General features: G+C 49.5%; 1 protein-coding gene across 2 annotated transcripts in view; it reads right to left on the minus strand.

The window, feature by feature from the left end:
- Cpt1a (carnitine palmitoyltransferase 1A) overlaps positions 1 to 19,436 on the minus strand; it is a 62,182-nt gene that overhangs the window by 16,394 nt on the left and 26,352 nt on the right. For both annotated transcript variants that reach the window (XM_052194249.1, XM_052194238.1), the window contains 8 exons: positions 16,874 to 17,013; positions 12,766 to 12,937; positions 11,033 to 11,134; positions 8,243 to 8,380; positions 6,188 to 6,265; positions 5,043 to 5,150; positions 3,800 to 3,887; positions 1,232 to 1,427 (listed from right to left, as the gene is read on the minus strand). In XM_052194249.1, the coding sequence (XP_052050209.1) occupies positions 1,232 to 1,427; positions 3,800 to 3,887; positions 5,043 to 5,150; positions 6,188 to 6,265; positions 8,243 to 8,380; positions 11,033 to 11,134; positions 12,766 to 12,937; positions 16,874 to 17,013 (1,022 nt within the window). The remainder of the gene's footprint in view (positions 1 to 1,231; positions 1,428 to 3,799; positions 3,888 to 5,042; positions 5,151 to 6,187; positions 6,266 to 8,242; positions 8,381 to 11,032; positions 11,135 to 12,765; positions 12,938 to 16,873; positions 17,014 to 19,436) is intronic.

Genomic DNA, 19,436 nt, shown 5'->3' on the forward strand with positions numbered 1-19,436 from the left:
TGTGCTGCCCCCCTCCACTGCCCACTTCTCTCGCCACTTTTGGTGTCAAGACTCACAAGTGCCGCAAGTCCTTGGTGCACCGCAGCCCTGGGCAGGAGGTGAAGCATGGACTACGGCCTCCCTCCTTTCTGGTTTTCCTCCTCAGTCCCAGGCTCCAAACAACACACAGCCTTGTTATCTCCAGAGTGCCTGGAGCAACTCTTTATTAAAGCATTTGCCCCTTGGCCTTGACCCTGCAGCAGCTTCGGGCAGCTCGGGGCTCTGGGAAAGATGGTCTTTTGTGAAAGGCTGGTCTTCTGCGAAAGATGGTCTTTTGTGAAAGGCTGGTACACTTTTGGCCCTAGAGAGGGAAATCCCCAACCCACCACCTGCTTACTCTCTCAAAGCAGGGCGCAGGGCAGTTCCTTTTTCCCACAATCTAACCCCATAATGGAGCTGACCTTAAAGGTAAACATGCCTGTTTGGTGTGTGTGGGGTGTGGGTAAAGTACTTTTGTGTAAGCATGAGGATCTGTGGCCATTGACCTATCACCCTAGTACTGAGAAGGCAGAGACAAGAGGATCCCTAGAACTCACTGGTCTAACAGACTAGCCAATCAGTGAGCTCCAGGTTCGGGGAGTGACCTTGTCTTCATAATATAAGAGGGAGAGGGACAGATGAACACCCAGCATTGACACACACACACCACACATATACACATGCACATACACTACGCACACATGCACATATACTACACATATACACATGCACATACACTACGCACACATAAACATCCACTACCCACACCACACACACATACACTACACACACACGCACACACACACACACACACACACACGTCTCTCTGGCTGGGGGGTGAGCTCAGTGGTGGAATGCTTACCTCAGAGAAAGAAATGAAGTTAGGTGGTGCAGGATTTTAATCCAAGCTTATAGGAGGTGGAGAGAGGGAGGACCCCAAGATTAAGGCATTGGGCTGAGGCCCTCAAACACATAGGAAGTCTGAGCCTTTAACAAATAGTCCACAGCCTGACGAAAACGGCCACACCTTGACTTGTACATGTGCTCTCAAGTGCTGTCCCACATACACCTGCTGCCCTGGCGACCCCCCTCCTCTCAGGGCTTCTGACACCATAAAGCAACACTGAACTGCTGCTACCCTGTGAGGAAGAGCTCTGCAGAGCACTAGGAAGGGTGTGCAAGGCCACACACACACACATACACACGCACACACCTGTCTGCAGCAGTGAGGGCGGCCAGCTTGGCCTCCCCGGGCTGCGGCTCTGAGGGGTCGTCCAGGATCTGCTGCATCTGCTGCTCCAGCTCCCGGGGCCTCAGCAGCCTCCCATCATGGTAGAGCCAGACCTTGAAGTACCGGCCTCTGTGGTACACGACAATGTGCCTGCTGTCCTTGATGTGCTGGATGGTGTCTGGGGTAGTGAGAACACAAAGGAGTGACAGACATCAGAAAGCCTTGGGAGCGTCCGATCTGACTGTTTTGTGAGGATCTCATGTAGCCCAGGCTGGTCTTAAACTCCCTATGTAGCCAAGGATAACCTTGAACTCCTGATTCTCCTGCCTCCACCTGTAAGTTCTAGAAGTCCAGTTGTGTGGCCCTTGGCCCCATACTGAGTCAGCCCTTCTAATCTAAGCCTCAGTTTCCTATCTATAGACACAGTTGGCACATGTAGCATTGAATGAGAGCTCTCCCATGCAGAGTTCAGTTCCCAATACCCACATCAGGTGGTTCACAACTTCCTGAATACCCACATCAGGTGGTTCACAACTTCCTGAAACTCTGGTGGCCTCTTCTGGCTTCTTGGGGCACTCACATGCTCACGTGCACATACGTATAAAGAGGCAACACATACATAATAAATCTTAAAAAAAAAAATCAGCCAGGCATGATGGTATACCACTTGGGAGGATCAGGAGTTCAAAGTCAGCCTCTACATATCAACTTAGAGGCTACTCTGAGCTACATAAGACCCTGTCTCTAAGGGGGGGGGGGCTGGGAGATGACTTGTGGGTGACCCTTGCTGTGTAAGCCTGGTGGCCCGAGTTTGATTGCAGCCTCACAGCACTGTCATCTGACCTGCACACGACTGCGATAGTGTGACTGTGTCCCTCCTACACACAAACACAATGAAAAAATCTTTAAAAGAATTGAGAGCAAAAGGCTGGCTATGGTGACACACACCTTTAATCCCGGCACAGAGGAGGCCGAGGCAGGGGGATGGATCTCTGTGAGTTAGCGTGGTCTAGCTAGGGAATTCAGAAGAGCCAGGGCTTCAGGATATCCTCTCTCAAAAGGAACAGCAGTCTATCGGCGCCCACAACAGAGCGGGAGAGGCCTCCGACTGTTGGCATGCACTGTACGGCCGCGCCAAGCATACTACATTTTCATAAATTATAATTTGCTGTCTTTGCAACAGGGTTTCATTAAGAAGCTTTAGCTGGCCTATAACTATGTAGACCTAGTATAGACCAGACTGGGCTCAAACTCACTGAAATCTACCTGTTTCAGCCTTCTGAAAAGGCATGTGCCACCATACCCAGTGTTACCCAGATTTTAATTAATATTTATGATTGCTATTATTAAAGACCATGATGGAGCCAGCGAGATGGCTCAGCTGGTAAAGGCACTTGCTGCCTAGCCTGGACCCACCCAGTGGAAGAAGAGAACCAGCTCCCTCAAGAGTAAACTAAATAAATGGAATCTATTTATCTTGTGTGAGTGCTCAAATACCTGTGAGGACAGGCATGCCCTGGTACATGTGTAGCCGGCAGACCACCAGCTCATGGGAGTCCATTTTCTTCTCCTACCACAAGGGTCCCTGGCATCAAGCACAGCACCAGGCTTGCAGACAGGCACATTCAGGTGCTGAGCCACTTCGCCAGCCCTGAAGGGGACCCTTGACTCTAGTCCCTTTCCTCGAGCTGTGTCCTGCCTGTCAGAGGTAAACGCGTGCTCCCTCGCATGCTCCTGTACTCATGATGCTTTGCCTTCCATAGCCCAGAAACAATGGATTATGGGTTCTGGCTCCAGGAGGTGGAATAAATCTTTCCTCCCTAAGTGGTTTTGCTCAGGTATTTGTTCACCATGTTAAAAAAGTGACCAATGCTGCACCCTTGACCCCAGCAGGCCCGTATGGCACCAGCTAGAATCTGTTCTCCCTGTCTTTGCCAAGGAGTTCCTAGGTTAGAAGCAGATTAGATGACCACCCAGCGTAGGCTAGGCTGCCAACAGCAAGCAGCTGGGCTGAGATCCAGCTCCTCAGGCACTGTGGTTCTCCAGGGTATCTTACAGCAAACCCTGCACGTGGGCCAGCGTAAGATGCCCAAGGAGTCTTGTGGGAATATTCCAGCAGGTCTGGGGAAAATGCCCAAGAAAAGAAACTCTCAACTGAAGAAATACTAAAATCTGGAAACTGGCCCATTGTCCAGGCCTAGTGGACAAAGGAACTTCAGCCCAGAGCTGAGGTTCGATTGTCTATGTGAAGCCAAGAGTTCCAAGTGCAGCAACACATGCTCCGGGCATAGTGACACATGCCTATATCCCAGGGGGAGAAGAGGATCGTCCTCAGCCATGCACTGTTCTAGGCCAGCCTGGAACGCATGAGATCCTGTTCCCAAACCACACCAATGACGAAAGACAAAGCGGTTCCGAGAGGAGGGACACTCAGAAACAAGTCAGACACTGTAAAAATTCTGCTCCCAATGTTCCCCAGCAGTTCCTGGTTCCGAGCAGCAGAATGGCAAATGCTGGGTCCCAGGGGAGACCCTGGTGAGCACTACCCACCTGTCTCCTCCCCGGGGATGCGGGAAGTATTGAAGAGTCTCTCCCACTGGGCGGAGCAGAGTGGAATTGTAGATCCCAGAAGACGAATCTATAATAAAAATGTGTTTTAAACCAACAGGCAAAAATCCCTCAGGAAAGCTTTGCAATGAGCTGATTATAACGCAGCCTGTTTCCTGTGCACACTGCCCAGTCTGACGACACCACTCAGCTTCCCTGGGGTAGCACCTAGGGGCCTCACTGAGCTGTGCCAGGGAACTGAAGTTTCTTCCAGAAAAACATGTAAGCACCCAAGGTTATGAAGAAACAGTTCTCCTGAGGAGTTCGCCAATGTATCATATATGTGGAGGTCAGAGGACAGCCTGCAGGAGTGATTCTCTCTTCCCACCGTGTAGATCCCGGAATTGAACACGTGCACTCAGGCCTCACAAAGTCCCTAACTGCTCCTGGACCTCACTGATTATGCCTGATAGGAAGGCCCAGCTTTGTCTGACTCTGGCTCCCCAGTGCTGAGATTACAACCGTGCATCTGGCTGGGCACCACTGGGTCAGGTCTGAATGCTTTTCTCAAAGCAAACACTTCACCAACCAAGCCGCCTCTCTAGCCTCCCCATTAGGAAGCTGTGCCAGGTAGCCTGGTCCCAGGACTGGACCGAAGGAGTTCGGCCACGCCCCCTGGGCCCCTGGCTCCTGTAGCAGTTTCAGCCCCCACAGCACCTCCTTGCAGGAGAGGTGTATAGCTATTAGTCACAGTAGGAGCAGCACCAAGCCCTCCCACATACATAAGGTTTCCCCAAGCTCTCAGTCCTAGCCAATGAGAAGTACCTGCTGTCAAACCCTGAATTACCCCCAAAACTGTATATAAATCCTATCCTGAATCCTATAGATTATTATTAAAGGTGTGCGAGAACTACTCCATTGTTCGAGAGCTTCTGTCATAAGAATTGTAACACTTGGGAAGAGGTCTGCTCTCCTGACACACCACCTGTGGCTCTGCCGCACTCCTCCCAGGCTAGTTAGCCTTTCGTTGTCCCAGCCTGACCCAACTCAGCGCAGGGCTACGCAGGTAACCAAAATGGTGACATGGAGATGGAACCAGCTGTGGCAGCTGAAGTGACTTCCCCTCTGCTTCCACCCTCTTCCCTCTGCCAGAATTCTCACACCCGGCCAGGTCAGAGACCTCTGTGGAAAGCCTCGGTACGCAGCCCCACACCTCCCAAGAGATTTTAATGGGAAGTTTACGTACAGGTTTGAGTTCCTCACGGTCTACCTTGCGACGATACAACAGTATGGCGTGGATGGTGTTGCCAGCTCTCGCTGCCTGAATATGGGTTGGGTTGATATAGAGCATCTCCTGTGAGGATGAGACAGCAGAGAGGGATCATGGTGATGACACAGTGGTCTGTACACATGGTGTGTGTTGGGGGGAGGGGGGTCTCCCCGACAGCTGTGCTGCTACAGCTGTGCTGACAGCAGAGAGGGCTCATGGGGATGACACGGTGGTCTGTATACATGGTGTGGGGGACCCTCCCTCACAGCTGTGCTGCTACAGCTGTGCTCCGTGACAACTGCCTTTTGTGTTTGTTTCAGGTGGGCTTTTGTGTTTTGAGACCACGTTTAGCTTTCAGGCTGCCTCGGGTTCCTGGGTGCTAGGATTAAGGCCCTGTGTCACGATGTCTGACTTTATAACTTTGGACAGTTTTGTTACCACTTTGGGTCCATTTGTTTTTATGGCAGATTGATCTTTATGTGTATACGTGTAATTGTGTGGAGTTAAGTGTACATGTGTGTGCAGGTACCCAGAGAGGCCAAAAGGACATCTGATCTCCTGCAGCTGGAGTTACAGATGGTTCTGAAACACCTGAGATGTGGGCTGGGCACTGAACCCGGGTCCCCTAGAAGAGCAGCAAGTTCTCTTAATTTGCTAAACCACCTCTCTAGCCACAAACTTACTTTTTTGAGACAGTATCTAATATAACTTAGGTGGGCCTTGAACTATACATATGTAGCCAAGGATGACACTGAACTCCTAATCCCCCTGTCTCCACCTCCCTAGTGCCTGGCAGGCATGAGCCACCACAAACTCTCATTTTGTTATTGTTCTATTACACCGCCAGCTCCTATCTGCACCGCCACAGGCTCAGGGTCAGCCTGCACTTACTTAGCAATGCAAAGGTGCTTGCACTGTCAGGTTGGGGGGGCTCCTCAGACGCAGGACTGAGGGTCTAACACCTTGGGCCCCAGGTGGGCTCTTCACAGCAACAGGAAGACTCAGACAACAGAAGCAGGAACAAGAAGGGAAGATTTCATGTTGAGCTTTCCCAGGCAGCCAGGGGCACACCCAGCAGGACAAACCCATCGTGGCTGCCGCGGTAGTGGAGACCAACTCACCATGGCATAGTAGTTGCTGTTGACCATGAGCGGCCCTCGGCCTCGAAGGTAGATGTACTCCTCCCACCAGTCACTCACCTGTAGTACAAACAGAAAGTCAGCGTGCTGAGCAGCCATGCCCAGCTGTTCCAGCGGATGGCAGGCTCCAAAACCAAGCTGTCTTAAGCAGACAGGCCACAAGGAGTTGAGAGACACACTGGTATTAAAGGGAGACCTGGCTAGACAACAGATCATTTCATAATGGGCTTAAATAAATAAATAAATAAATGAGTTGGGGCTTGTTTTTAGCTCAACTGTAAGAATGCATAAAACTGGGCACAGAACTATACAGCAGTGCACACCCGGGAAGGGGGATCAGGAGTTCAAGATCATAGCAAGTCCAAGACTGCTATGCAGCAAGTTTGAGACTACTCTGAGGGCCACATAAGACCATTTCCAAAAACCTGTAACTGCCAAAGTATCCTGGCTGAAAGTGGGGTACTGTGCCCAACGCTTGCCTGACATTCACCATCCCCAGCACTGCAGAAAAAAAGTAACACAGATCTCCCCAAAGATTGATCTTCCTCTTCCTGGTGCCTGGGTGTGTCTCAGCCACAGCACGAAGCCTAAGGCCAGCATGAGGGAGCGGAGCAGTCTACCCAGCCCTGGCACCAGAAGCTGCCGATTTGTGACCCATGCCACCCGCAGCATCGTGCTGGGCGCGCACCTGAGCAAAGGCTTGCAGAAGAGTCTAAAGGAGCAGCAGGCCAGCTGCCGAGGATTAGACCCAGAAACTCGATGGCCTGAGGGGCCTGTGGCCTCCCGCCCTCCCAGGCACAGGGCCTGGGTCTGGCCCCATCTGCTGGTCCTGCTGGATCCTTTTCTCTGTTCATTTTTGTCTAATTATCATTTGTGTTTTTAAAGTAATTTTTCTTTTTTTGGGAGGTCAGGGGTCAGGAGTCAGGGTTTCTCCGTTTGTCCCTGACTGTCCTGGAACTCATGCTGTAGACTAGACTGGCTTTGAACTCAGAGATCCACCTGCCTCTGCCTTCCCAAGTGCTGGGACTAAAGGTGTGCACTAAGATTTTTTTTCATGTGTGTATTTTGCCTGCATATAGGTATGTGTACCATGTGTGTGCTTGGTACCTATGGAAGTCAGAAAAGGATGTTGGCTCCCCTGGCACTGGAGTCATAGACGGCTGTGAGCCATCCTGTGGGCTCTGGGAAGCAAACCCAGGTTCTTCAGCAAGAATGACAAATGCTCTTAGCCAGCGAGCCTTCTCTTCAGCAGCTTGTTTTATTTTTAAAGCAGTCTCAAGCAGTCCAGGCTCACCTTAAACTCTATGAAAGCACAGATAACCTTGAACTTTGACCTTCCTGCCTCTGTCTCTCAAGCCCTTGGGAATACATGTGTGCCACAAAACAGGTGTGGTGCTGGAGACTGAACCCAGGGCATGGTGCATCCCTGGCAGGGACTCCCAACTCTGGCATTTTTTTTTTTTTTGATGGACTACAGAGATGGCTCACTGTGTGCTGCTCTTACAGAGGACCTGAGTTTGGTTCCCAGCACCAATGTTGGGCAGCTCACAACCATCTGCAACAATTAGGAGATACAGTGCCCTCTAGTTTCCATGGGCACCGGCATTCATTTAATACATATAAACTCACCTAGGCGTGTGTGTGTGTGTGTGTGTGTGTGTGTGTGTGTGTGTGTCTGTGTGTGTAAACAATGTTTTTAAATTTTAATTGTTTTTCTTGAGCTAGGGTCTGGTCTCCCTGGGTGGCCCTGGTTATTTGAGCCCACAGTCTTCCTGCCTCTGCCTTCTGCGTGCTGGCATTATTCCCACGTAGCACTGTGTCTAGCTCCCATGGGTTTTTTCCAATCCCTTCCCTTCCATCAGGTTACTCATGACACCTGGATTCCCCCTCTTGGTTTCATATTCTGCCAGGTGCCCACTTGCCCCTCCCAACGCCACATGCAGAAGTGTAGCTGGTTTCATGAGCCCTGGTACCCAAATAAGAACTTTCACACCAAAACACCTCACTGAGAAAAGATCTACATGCAGAATTACTTACATAATTTGTGGCCCACCAGGATTTTAGCTTCAAATACCACTGCAGTTTGGGTCCGAGGTTGACAGCAAAATCCTGGGCCAGTGCTGTCATGCGCTGGAAGTCTCCTTCCTTCATCAGTGGCCTCACAGATTCCAGGTACTGGAGAGAGAAAACATGGGCAGAGTTAAACACTCCTCCATCCAAGCCGAGGATCACTCCACACGCCTCAGAAAAGTAAGACAGTGTAGGCAAGGTTGGAAAAGCTTCCCTAAGTTAGCCTGTCCTCTCTGCTTCCGCACAGGCTGGCAGGCCGGACAAGACAGTCCCTGCAGGGCCAAGCAGGGCTTCGGGTAGATGGTAATTAAATCACTGCTTCCTGAGGGAGGTACCAAGACACCTGGCCACTGCTTCAGTGATGACCTGGTTGATGAGGTGAGAAGGGTGGGAAAACCCACAGCCCAGTGAGGTCAGGCAGGCTGGACAAGGAGTCATGGGACAGGTCACATCTAGGGTCTAAATCCTCAGTTCAGCCACGGACACCGCCATCAACAAGAAGTGGCAGGTACCCAGAAGAAAACCATGCATAGATATTCCCAACTTCCTGGCTTACAACATAACCCACATTCACTCCATCAGATCGACAGATAACTGGTCTACCCACAAGACTGTGCTATCAGCCACAAAAGGGGAAGCACAGCCCTGTTAGGACAGGGATGAACCCTGAAATCATCCTGCTTTGGGAAGCTGAGACAGGAGGATTACAAGTCTGAGGCTAGCCTGGGTTAAGATACTGTTTCAAAGAAAAAATAAACACTAGTAGGGGGGAAACACAACCGCAAAAGCCTCATTTACATAATCTCATTCATGCCATATTCCCTGACTGGGCAGAACTAGAAACAGAAAGTGGAACAGAAGCTGGCAGGCCTGGAGCAGGGAGCGTGGGAGTTATTGCCTAATCGCTATGGCTTCTGCCGGAGGCCATGAAAATCCTGACAATCCAGGGTGGTCACCACTGCTCAATGCTCTAGGTATAATTAGCACTGCTGAGTTTATACTTGAAAACAGTTTAAATGATTGTGTGTGCGTGCACATGCGCACTCAAGAGTTGAAGGGCACAGAGGCACCCATGCATGGAGGCATTTAAAAGACAGAGGCACACAGGAGCCATCCTTACAAATGCTATCCACCTCCCTGGAAGCAGCCTGAAGTTTAACAACCAGGCTAGGCTCACTGGGCAGCGAGCCACAGGGATCCTCCTGCCTCCACTCCCCAGTACTGGGATTATCAGTTGTGCCGCAAATCTGTCATATCATGTATGGGTTCTGACTAATCAAATTCAGGACCTCATACTTGCAAGGCAAGCATTCTACCAACTGAGTCATCTTCTTAACCATTTTCTTTTCTTTCTTTCTTTTTTTTTTTTTAAAGTGTTTCACTCTGTGGCCCTGGCTGGTCTGAACTCACAAGAGATCTACCTACCTCTGTCTCTTGGGTGCTAAGATTAAAGACATGTGCCATCATGCCCAGCCTTTAAAAAAAAAAAAAAAGGTCTTTGTATGTATTTGCCACAGTTTAAAATAATGGATACACTCAAATCACTGAACTTTGCATATTAAACAAGGGTACTATAATGTCCTAAACTGCATCTCAATAAAACCATTAAAAAGTTAAGATGCGGGCTGGAGAGATGACACAGTGGTTAATAGCAGTGACTGCTCTTCAAGAGGTTCTGAGTTCAATTCCCAGCAACCACATGGTGGCTCACAACCATTTCTATTGGGATCTGAGGCTGCCTTCTGGGGTGTCTGAAGACAGCTACAGTGAACTCTAATAAATAAAATCTCAAAAACAAAAAAAACAAAAAAACGGTAAAGATGCTCCAACAGGTGGGTCGTGGCACTTTTTGTTTGTTTGTTTGTTTGATTTTGTTTTTCAAGACAGGGTTTCTCTGTGAAGCCCTGGCTGTCCTGGAACTCACTCTGTAGACCAGCTGGCCTCGAACTCAGAAATCCGCCTGGCTCTGCCTCCCAAGTGCTGGGATTAAAGACGTGCGCAACCACTGCCTGACTGGGACGTGGCATCTTTAAACACTGAAGATACAATAAGCTCTAGAGAAAAGAATATCAAGCCATGAATAGTGAAACTCTTCTGTCATCAGGAGGTTAAGGCAAGAGGGTCAAGAGTTCAAGGCCACGGGGCTGAGGGATGGACAGCAGGTAAGAGCACTGGCTACTCTTACAGAAGACCCAGGGTCGATTGCCAACACCCACATGGTGGCTCACAATTGTCTATAACCCCAGTCCCAGCGGATCCAACACCCTCCTCTAGCCTCCTCAGGCACTGTATACATACGGTGTACATACATAAGGTAAGTAGATCTTAAAAGAAAATGTTCACCAGTTGTTGTGCTGTCTTTAATCCCAGCACTTAGAGGCAGAGGCAGAGGCAGGCACAGGCTAGCCTGGTGTACAAAGTCAGTCTAGGACAGCCAAGGCTACATGGAGAAACCCTGTCTAGAAAAACAAAACAAAAAACCCAACCAAAAAAGTGCAAGGCCAGTGTACTCTAACTAGCAAGACCTTGTAGCCAAAAAATATCAACGTGTTGTGGATGAAGCTCAGAGGCAGAGCACTTGTCTAGCCAGAGCAAGGACTCTGTGGGGCAGGACTTGGGGACATTATTATAATAACCCTACAGGAGAGACTGCAGAGCAACAACAAAGATTAAGAACTGTAATTTATGGTCACAATTAGGCAGAAGCATTGATCCCAAGGTCGCTGGCATCTCTGCAAGAGTGTGAATCGTACCTACCCTGCTCACGGTATCTTTGACGGCTGGGACAGGCAGGCGTGGCAGAGATGTCTGGAAGCTGTACAACATGGGCTTCCGACCCGAGAAGACCTTGACCATAGCCTGAAGACACAAGTTACATTTTCAAAGATGAGGCTGTGTTAAAGAACCAAAGCCAGGGTCCAACTGCATATGACTTGCTGAGTGTTTACGACAGTCACGCCTGGTTCTACACCATCAGGCCCTGGTTGGACAAAACAGGTCCCACTCAAAGCTCAGCTGAAAAGAAGTCTTCTACTGTCTCTCCTGACTAAGAGCCCCAGATCTGACAGCAATTCTGCAGGTGGGCTGTCTGCCTTCTCCTGGAAGGCCCTTGGTTTGAAGGTTGGGGCGGGCTCTGCACATAGGGAGTAAGGTCAGCTGAGGGGCCTGATCCTCAAGCCACCCCAGGGGCAGCAGTGTGTCCTCCCACAGCCTGTATGAAGACTGTGCAGGCCAGCTATGGAAGGCAGCTGTCTCCTGCTGGCAGAAGCTAGGGCATCTCTAAGGGTTCAAGATGTAGTAGGTGATGATTCTCGATACTCGGGAGTGCTGGGACTCAGCTCAACATCAGCCACAAGGGCCATCTCAGAGGACACTGTTTAAGCCTGTGGGTTAAGTTTTGCTACTCTAAACGTATACAACTTATCACAAGGTGGAGGCTGGTTTGGGAAAGAGTGGAGGCCAGGAGTGTGTGGTAGGCAGCAAGGGGATCTTGAAGAAGTTCACAAGTGCGGGCGATGGGGGGTGGGGGGCAAAGGGCCTGCAGGTCAAGGTCAGGCTGACCTACTCCTCCCAGGCACAAAGAAGGAATTCCATAGAGAAGCAGTTTGAAAGACAATGTCACCAAGGCCAGATTCATTAACATCCTTTACAAACCTAAGGTGCAGAAAACGGCATGTGACAGCCACACCAAGGTATGTGTGGGAAGGAGAGGTTGGGGTCTGAGTGCCAAAGAGGGAGGTCCCAGGAGTGATCAGCTGTCCTCCTCCCCACTACCCCAGAGAACTAAGCATATAAAAGCAGCTCGCTGGGGCTTCGATGTCCTTCAGTGGGTAGACAGCTCACCTGGGTAAGCCAGGCATGAAGCTCTGGGTCTATCACTGGCATCTCATAAAAACCAGGCATGCTGTTGCATGCCTGAGCTGGAGGCAGAAAAGCCAGAAATTCAAGGTCATCCTTGGCTACACAGTCAGTGTATGGCCAGCCATCGTGACATGAGCCCTCATCTCAAAAACCAAAACTAAACAAGAATCTCCATAACCAGTTATAACCGGACAAACGCTTTGCATATGGCATAACCCTCTCCCTTAAACAGGGTGCCTTGGCCTTAAGATCACAGGGAAATAGAGAACTCTGCTGGGTTAGGGTAAATCATACGATCTGACCAGCTCAGGAAACCATCTGGTGTCTGCCTGCAAAGTGGCCCCCAAGGCTAAAAAGACCTCGTGGGTGGTACTTGTGCTCAATATCCAGCCTGAACTACAGGCCACACAGAGGTGAACAGGGAGATGGCAGAACTCCCAGAAACCATTAGCAGAAGCAGCCCTGGCTCCATCTATGTCAGGGTGAGCCACAGCTCCCATAGCCAGAGGCTGAGGACAGGTCACACACCAAGGAACAAAGGAGGAAAGGTAAAAGGAGGCAAGCAAGGGTCCTGCTCAGACGCGGGGCATCAGCCACAGCGGGTCCCCTAGCAGGTGACGGGTGGTTACCATCCAGATCCTGGTGCTGCGGCTCATTTTGCCGTGCTCTGCAAACATCCAGCCGTGGTAGGAGAGCAGCACCTTCAGTGAGTAGCGCATGGTCACGATGACCGCCACCCAGAGCCCCGTGCCGAAGAGGATGCCACTCAGGATGTTCTTCGTCTGGCTTGACATGCGGCCACTGTGGGGATGGACCAGACAAGTAGCTAAGGCGTCAGCATGGAAGGTGGTAATGGCAGCTACCAGAAAGCAGGCTGAGCTAGCACCCTTCCAGCGACAGGAGAGAGCAGGCTGCAGTGCCCTGAAGCAGAAGAAGCCTGAGGGACCCCAATTCTCCAAGCACCCTGGCAGTCGCTATCCCTCTCAAAATGGGCCAGCCTTGGCTGGGCGCAGCAGAGTGGTCTGTCTCTGGAATGGTCCTAGCACTCTGGAGGCAGAGGGCAGATGCCAGCCTGGGCAGCACAGTGAGTGTTCTATCCCCAAGGAAGAATCAAGAGGCCAGCCAGCGACCTGAGCAATCTTGAACAACACACAATTTTCCCAGTCTCTGGAGGACCGGTGGAGAGGGTCCTGTGGGGTGGAGAGCCACTCACAATGGCGATTGCTCCCAGGGGGTGGGGACTGCCAATGGCTGCTCACAGGGACCCTGGCCTGTTTCCTTCAGATTATGCTTCACCACTCTGTCAAACATTCCTTGCTTGTATTTGCTGGGCACAGAATAAACTCAAGGCTTCATGCTCACTAGGCAGGGGCTCAACCCCTAAGTTATATTCCCAGCCCTCAAATATAACCTCAGATGGTTGTCTTTATTCATAAGAAACTCAAATGTCCCAGCACGCTGGAGGCAGAGGCAGGTAGATTTCTGTGAGTTCAAGACTAGCATGGTCTACATAAAGACCTTGTCTCAAAAAACAAAAACAGAACAAAACAACCCCCCCTAAAAACCCACGTAAATAAAAATAAATAAATCTTAAAAAAATAAAAAAAACCCCAAAACTTAGCCGAGCGGAGGTGGCGCATGCCTGTAATCCTAGGCAGAGGCAGGTGGATTTCTGAGTTTGAGGCCAGCCTGGTCTTCAGAGTGAGTTCCAGGGCAGCCAGGGCTACACAGAGAAACCCTGTCTCGAAAAAACCAAATCCAAAAAACCAAAACAAAAAACAAAAACCTTAAAAGATTTTTAAGTAGTTAAAAATCAAAGGCACCTACTCTGAAAGAAAACTCAAGACTGCTATTTTGTAGAGTTATTTCAGTTGTTTTAGAAATGGAAAAATAGTGACAAAAATTCAAACTAGCCCCTCCTCTTCATGGCTCAGGGGACATCAAGGAAGAAGGGCTGGAAAGGGTGCAGCCAGCTGTCAACATGGCATGGCTGCTGCAGACACTCCCTGAGCAGTGGACCAGGCCAGCTGCCCGACCAGTGACACTCCAGCAGGGGTGCTAAGTGAACTCAGCGGGTGAAAAAAAGGTTCCAGTGGAGAGTTGGGATGGATCTGATTAAGATACCCTGTTGACTGGGGCTGGAGAGATGGCTCAGCTCTTCCAGAGGTCCTGAGTTCAAGTCCCAGGACCCACATGGTAGCTCACAACCATCTGCAATGGGATCCAATGCCCTCTTCTGGTGTGTCTGAGAGCATATATACATAAAATAAATAAATCTTTAAAAAAATAAAAAGGAAAAGAAGAAACCAAACAAATAAAAAAGCCAGGCGGTGGTGGTACACGCCTTTAATCCCAGAACTTGGGAGGCAGAGGCAGGAGGATTTCTGAGTTCGAGGCCAGCCTGGTCTACAGAGTGAGTTCCAGGACAGCCAGGGCTATACAGCTTTAGTAGGTGGGCTGGCATGGCTGTTTCCTGTCTCAGAAAAAACAAAAAACAAAAAGATACCCTATTGACATGTATGGAATTGTCAAGGAACAAATAAAAGATATTCTATTAAAAACCAAGAAGTTGGGCCTGGCTCAGAGGTTAAGAGCACTGGCTGCTCTTCCAGAGGTCCTGAGTTCAATTCCCAGCAACCACATGGTGGCTCATGACCATCTGTAAAGGGATCTGATACCCTCTTCTGGTATGTCTGAGGACAGCTATAGTGTACTCATATACCTAAAATAAATACATAATTCTTAAATATATATATGCATAATATATAATATTAATACATAATAAATAAATCTAAAAACAAAATATAACAAAACTAAGAGATCCCAAATGATCAGAGCAGTAGCATACCTAACCTGCAGAGTTCTGATATTGGAAAACATTAACATTATGTAAGAGACAAGTTTCTTCCTTGGTAAAAGACCTATGCTCTGGAGGCCTTGCCTCCCAGAAGAACAGGATCGGTGCCTAGCACAAGGAAGCATCTGTCATCAGAAGATGCTTCCTTCTGCAGCTGATGGGAACAGATACACGGTGGCTCACAATCATCTACAACTCTGATCTCAGGGGATCTGATGCCCTCTCCTGACCTCTGATGGCCCCAGGTATACACTCATGGTTCACAGTAAGCTATACATACACAGAGAATAAAATTTAAAAAAAGAAGAAGAAGAAGAAGCTGGGCATGGGGTCACATGCAGAAGCAAGCAGATCTCTATGAGTTCAGGAGACAAGGTTGGTCAATAGCAAGCTCCAAGACAGCCAGGGCTACATAGAGACCCTGTCTCAAAAAAAAAATTTAAAAAAAATACAACAACAAAAAAAAAGAGTAATCCAACATTCAGTTGTGTTGATAACCTCTATGCTCTTCCTCTTAGATCTGCTCAAACAACAGTAGCTCCATCCACACTGGGAAGATGGCTCCGGAACAGCCCTCCAGGCTGCAAGGCTCTGAGCCTTCACCTGGCCTTTCTAAATTTGGGCCAGAGATGACCCAGTTTACCAAAATAGAGTCCAAGGGACAAAGAAACAAATCGTATAAAGACCGAGATTAAGCAAGGTTTTAGTAGCTGGGCTGGCATGGCTGTGTGCAATCCGGCTTGGAGACACACACAGCCTGGCTCCGCGGCCGGCTCAACACACAGGGCAGCACGGTGAGCGTCCACAGGACTTCCCTCACCTCTCAGGACTGCGCGGGTCCAGTCTTCAGTGACTAGATCTGCCAGCTGCTTCTGAGAACCCAGTCCCAGCTAGATGTTCCAGGCCCCAGGCAGACAGGACCCTTGGCAGGACGCCTGGACAGGCATTTCTATCTTGTTTCCTGCAGTTGCTTACAAAGGAATGACCAATGCTTCCTGGAGGGCTGGAGGCTGAGGAGCTGGCTGGCTTCTCAGTCGCTCCTGACTGTCTCAATCAGGGCAGAGCATGGAGACCCATGAAAGACTGACCTCCAGGATTCCCGAGCACCTATTCAAGCTGTCTTAAACATGACACTGCTGGGTTAAGTCTGCTAGTCCCTCTGAGTCAGCAGACACCAACTCCTCCAGCTGTGGGCGTCCCCTGGGGCCACTCTCTCATCTGTATGCTTGTGTAATCCTTCCTAGTGTACAGTATCTGCAGCTGAGCAAGCAGGAGGGGGGGGAGGAGGGAGGGAGAAAAAGAAAAGGAAAGAAGAGAAGAGAAAAGGAAAGAAGAGAAGAGAAAAGGAAAGAAAAACCCAGAAGCTGGTCTGGCCTTGTCCCTAAACAGGATGACAACTACTTTTTAAGTTCCCAGAATAAACTAAAACTCAAAACCAAGGAGTAATGGACCTCCCTGCAGGCCATCTAAGCCACTGTGGGGGGCCAAGGGCTGAAGTGTCCCTATGCAATGAGTGGCAGAAAGATCAGAGGACCAGATCACTGGACGGACTAACTCCAGGGCAACAGCCACACTGGGAGCCATCTTCTGGGGCAGAGATGCCCTCTGAGGTCACCGCTGGCTCCATCTACTGCCACAGCTTGACCTCAGGGAGACAGACACCTGGAAGGCAGGTCCCCGTGCCTCTGCCATTCTTAGCCTAGTCTCCAGAGGAAGGGCAGAGTGTCTGCAAACTTTCAATAGCAGGTCAAGAAAGCCAAGAGGACTCGTGTGGAAGAGCAGCAGTAGCATCGTAAGCAGACAGTCCAGAGCGAGGACAGTCAGCAGAAGAGGTACCGCCATCTTCCTCAAGGTGCGGAGGGTGGGGCTGGGCTACTCACGTGGTGTCTAGGGTCCGATTGATCTTTGCAATCATGCCCAGGGAGGGGTCCACTTTGGTGTGCATGGATGATATCACACCCACCACCACGATAAGCCAGCTGGAGGGACTCGCGGGGAACACACCAGTGATGATGCCATTCTGGAAAGACACGTGGGCTGTGAGCAGCACCCGCCCTGAGGTCGCCATCACTGTCTGTCAGCAGCCCCGTGGCAACAGGCAGCTGGGATGTCAGGCATCAGGGAGAAGATGCTGTGTGCAGGCCACCAAAGACCAGGGCCTAGTAACTGGGTCTCTTCCTGGAGTCTCAACTGCCTCACCTTCACACAGTCTATTCTCTCCCCTGACTTCTGGGCCCAAATGCATCCTGAGAGATTTCCCAAGAGGGACTGTGTCGGTAAGAACAGCCGGGCCTGACTTACCACATAGGTCTCCATATGGTGAGTGACAGCCTGGGGCACTATGAGGCCCCATTCCCAGTCTACCACTATCTGGCAGTCAGGAGTCCCAGCCCCCAACCCCCCCCTTGCCCTGCTCTGGAGTCAAAATGTGTTTACAGGAGCTCCCATACTATTGCTGCAAACTAACCCAGCAAAATAAAGTTTGAATTAAAATAATTTTTGTTACATTTATTTATTGTGCAGAGGTGGATACAAAGACCCTATAGTACAAAGGAGGTCAGGTCTTTCCTTCTATCTTGTGGAACTTTGGGTCAAACTCAGGTCATCAGGTAGGCTGCAGTCTTGCCCACCTAATTCAAAAGACTGGTCTAAAGAAGAGGGGTTAGGGGCTGGCTCAGTAGTTAAGAGCACTGACTGCTCTTCAGAAGGTCCTGAGTTCAAATCCCAGACACCATGTGGTAGCTCACACCCATCAGTAAAGAGATCTGACGCCCTCTTCTAGTACGTCTGAAGACAGCTACAGTGTACTTACATATAATAAATAAATCTTTTTTTGTTCTATCAAATAGCACACACTTTAAAAAAAAAAAAAAAGAAGAGGGAAGGCTGGAATAACTCAACATGGGCCAGACTCTGCCAGCTCTGGGAACCAGAAGGAGGTGGTGTGTTTTCTCTGTTTTGTTGGATGTTTGAGTCTTACAAAACATTAATTCTATTTTGTTGGTTTTTTTGTTTGTGTTTTGAGTACTGGGATTAGAGACATGTGCCACCCCACCCAGCATAATAAATAGAGAAACACATCTCATCCCAGCACTTGGAAGGCAGTAAATGGACAAACACATTTCACCCCAGCACTTGGGAGGCAGAGGCAGATGATCTTTGTGAGTTTGAGGCCAGCCTGGTCTCTAGAGCGAGCTCTAGGTCAGCCATGAATGCACGGTGAAACCCTAACTCAATGACAGTGATATTAACAACAACCCTGCAAGCGCAGTGTGGGGGCTCACACGCCCTCCCTGCACCTGAAAGGCTAAGACAGGAGAACTGCCTATAGTTACAGAGCAGCCTGTCTAGGGTCAGATATTGTCTCAAAAACGTTAAACAAGGTTGACTGGGTAAATCACTTACCACACAAGCTGGAGGAAGGCCTGGCTTTTGGATCTCTAGAATCAATGTACAAGCCAGGCAGGAACGGCACCCACCTGTATGTAACTCCAGGGATCCAGAGGCAAGCTGGCTAACTAGACCAGCCAGACCTTAGACCAGCCAGAGGCGGCAGTGACCTCAGGTTCAGAAAGACTCAGCTCAATAAATGAAGCTATAGAGGAAGATACCCGCTGGAAAGGTCGGGCCTCCATGCATGTGCACACACACACACACACACACACACACACACACTAACTCACGCTCCTCTCTTTCTATTTCTCTCTCCCCTACCCTTGTACATATAGGCAAACAAAACCAAGAAGAAAACCTTTCAATTAAAAACACGTCCTCTCTAAAAACTAGAGAAGGCTCAGTAGTTAAGACTACTTGCTCTTGTAGAAGACCGGAGTTCAATTCCTAACACCCACATCAGGTATCTATAGGTCACCACCTGTAACTTCAGCTTCAGGGGACACAATGCCTCTGGCCTCTGCAGGCACCTGCGACTCAGATACACCTACCCATACACAGACACACGGGGATATAATTAAAAGTAAAACAATTTTTTTAAAGAAAACTAAAACCCCATGCTTGTGATCTCAGCACCCAGACGGTAGAGGCAGGAGGACCAGGAATTCTATGTCATCCCTCACTATACTGTTTGTGGCCAGCCTTAGTTATGTGTGTCACAAAAAAACAAGGTTCTCAGAGGCCCGTGTTGTGTTATCTGTCATCCTAGCAGTTTGGAGGAGAGGCAGGATGATTGTCTAGCTTGGACTAGAATGAGACCCTACTTCAAAAATACAAGCATAAAAATGTAAATAAAATATATATAGAATAAAAAAAGGCAAAAAATACAAGCATAAATAAGTAAATAAATTCATTAAAATTAAAAATATATAAATACATCCACCATGGTGGCACACACCTTTAATCTCAGCACCTGGGAGGCAGAAGCAGAGGATCTCTGCGAGTTTGAGGCTAGCCTGGTCTACAGAGTCTACAGGACAGTCAGCTACA

Source organism: Apodemus sylvaticus, chromosome 1 (genome assembly GCF_947179515.1).
Source record: "Apodemus sylvaticus chromosome 1, mApoSyl1.1, whole genome shotgun sequence".
Classification (NCBI taxonomy): Eukaryota; Metazoa; Chordata; class Mammalia; order Rodentia; family Muridae; genus Apodemus; species Apodemus sylvaticus.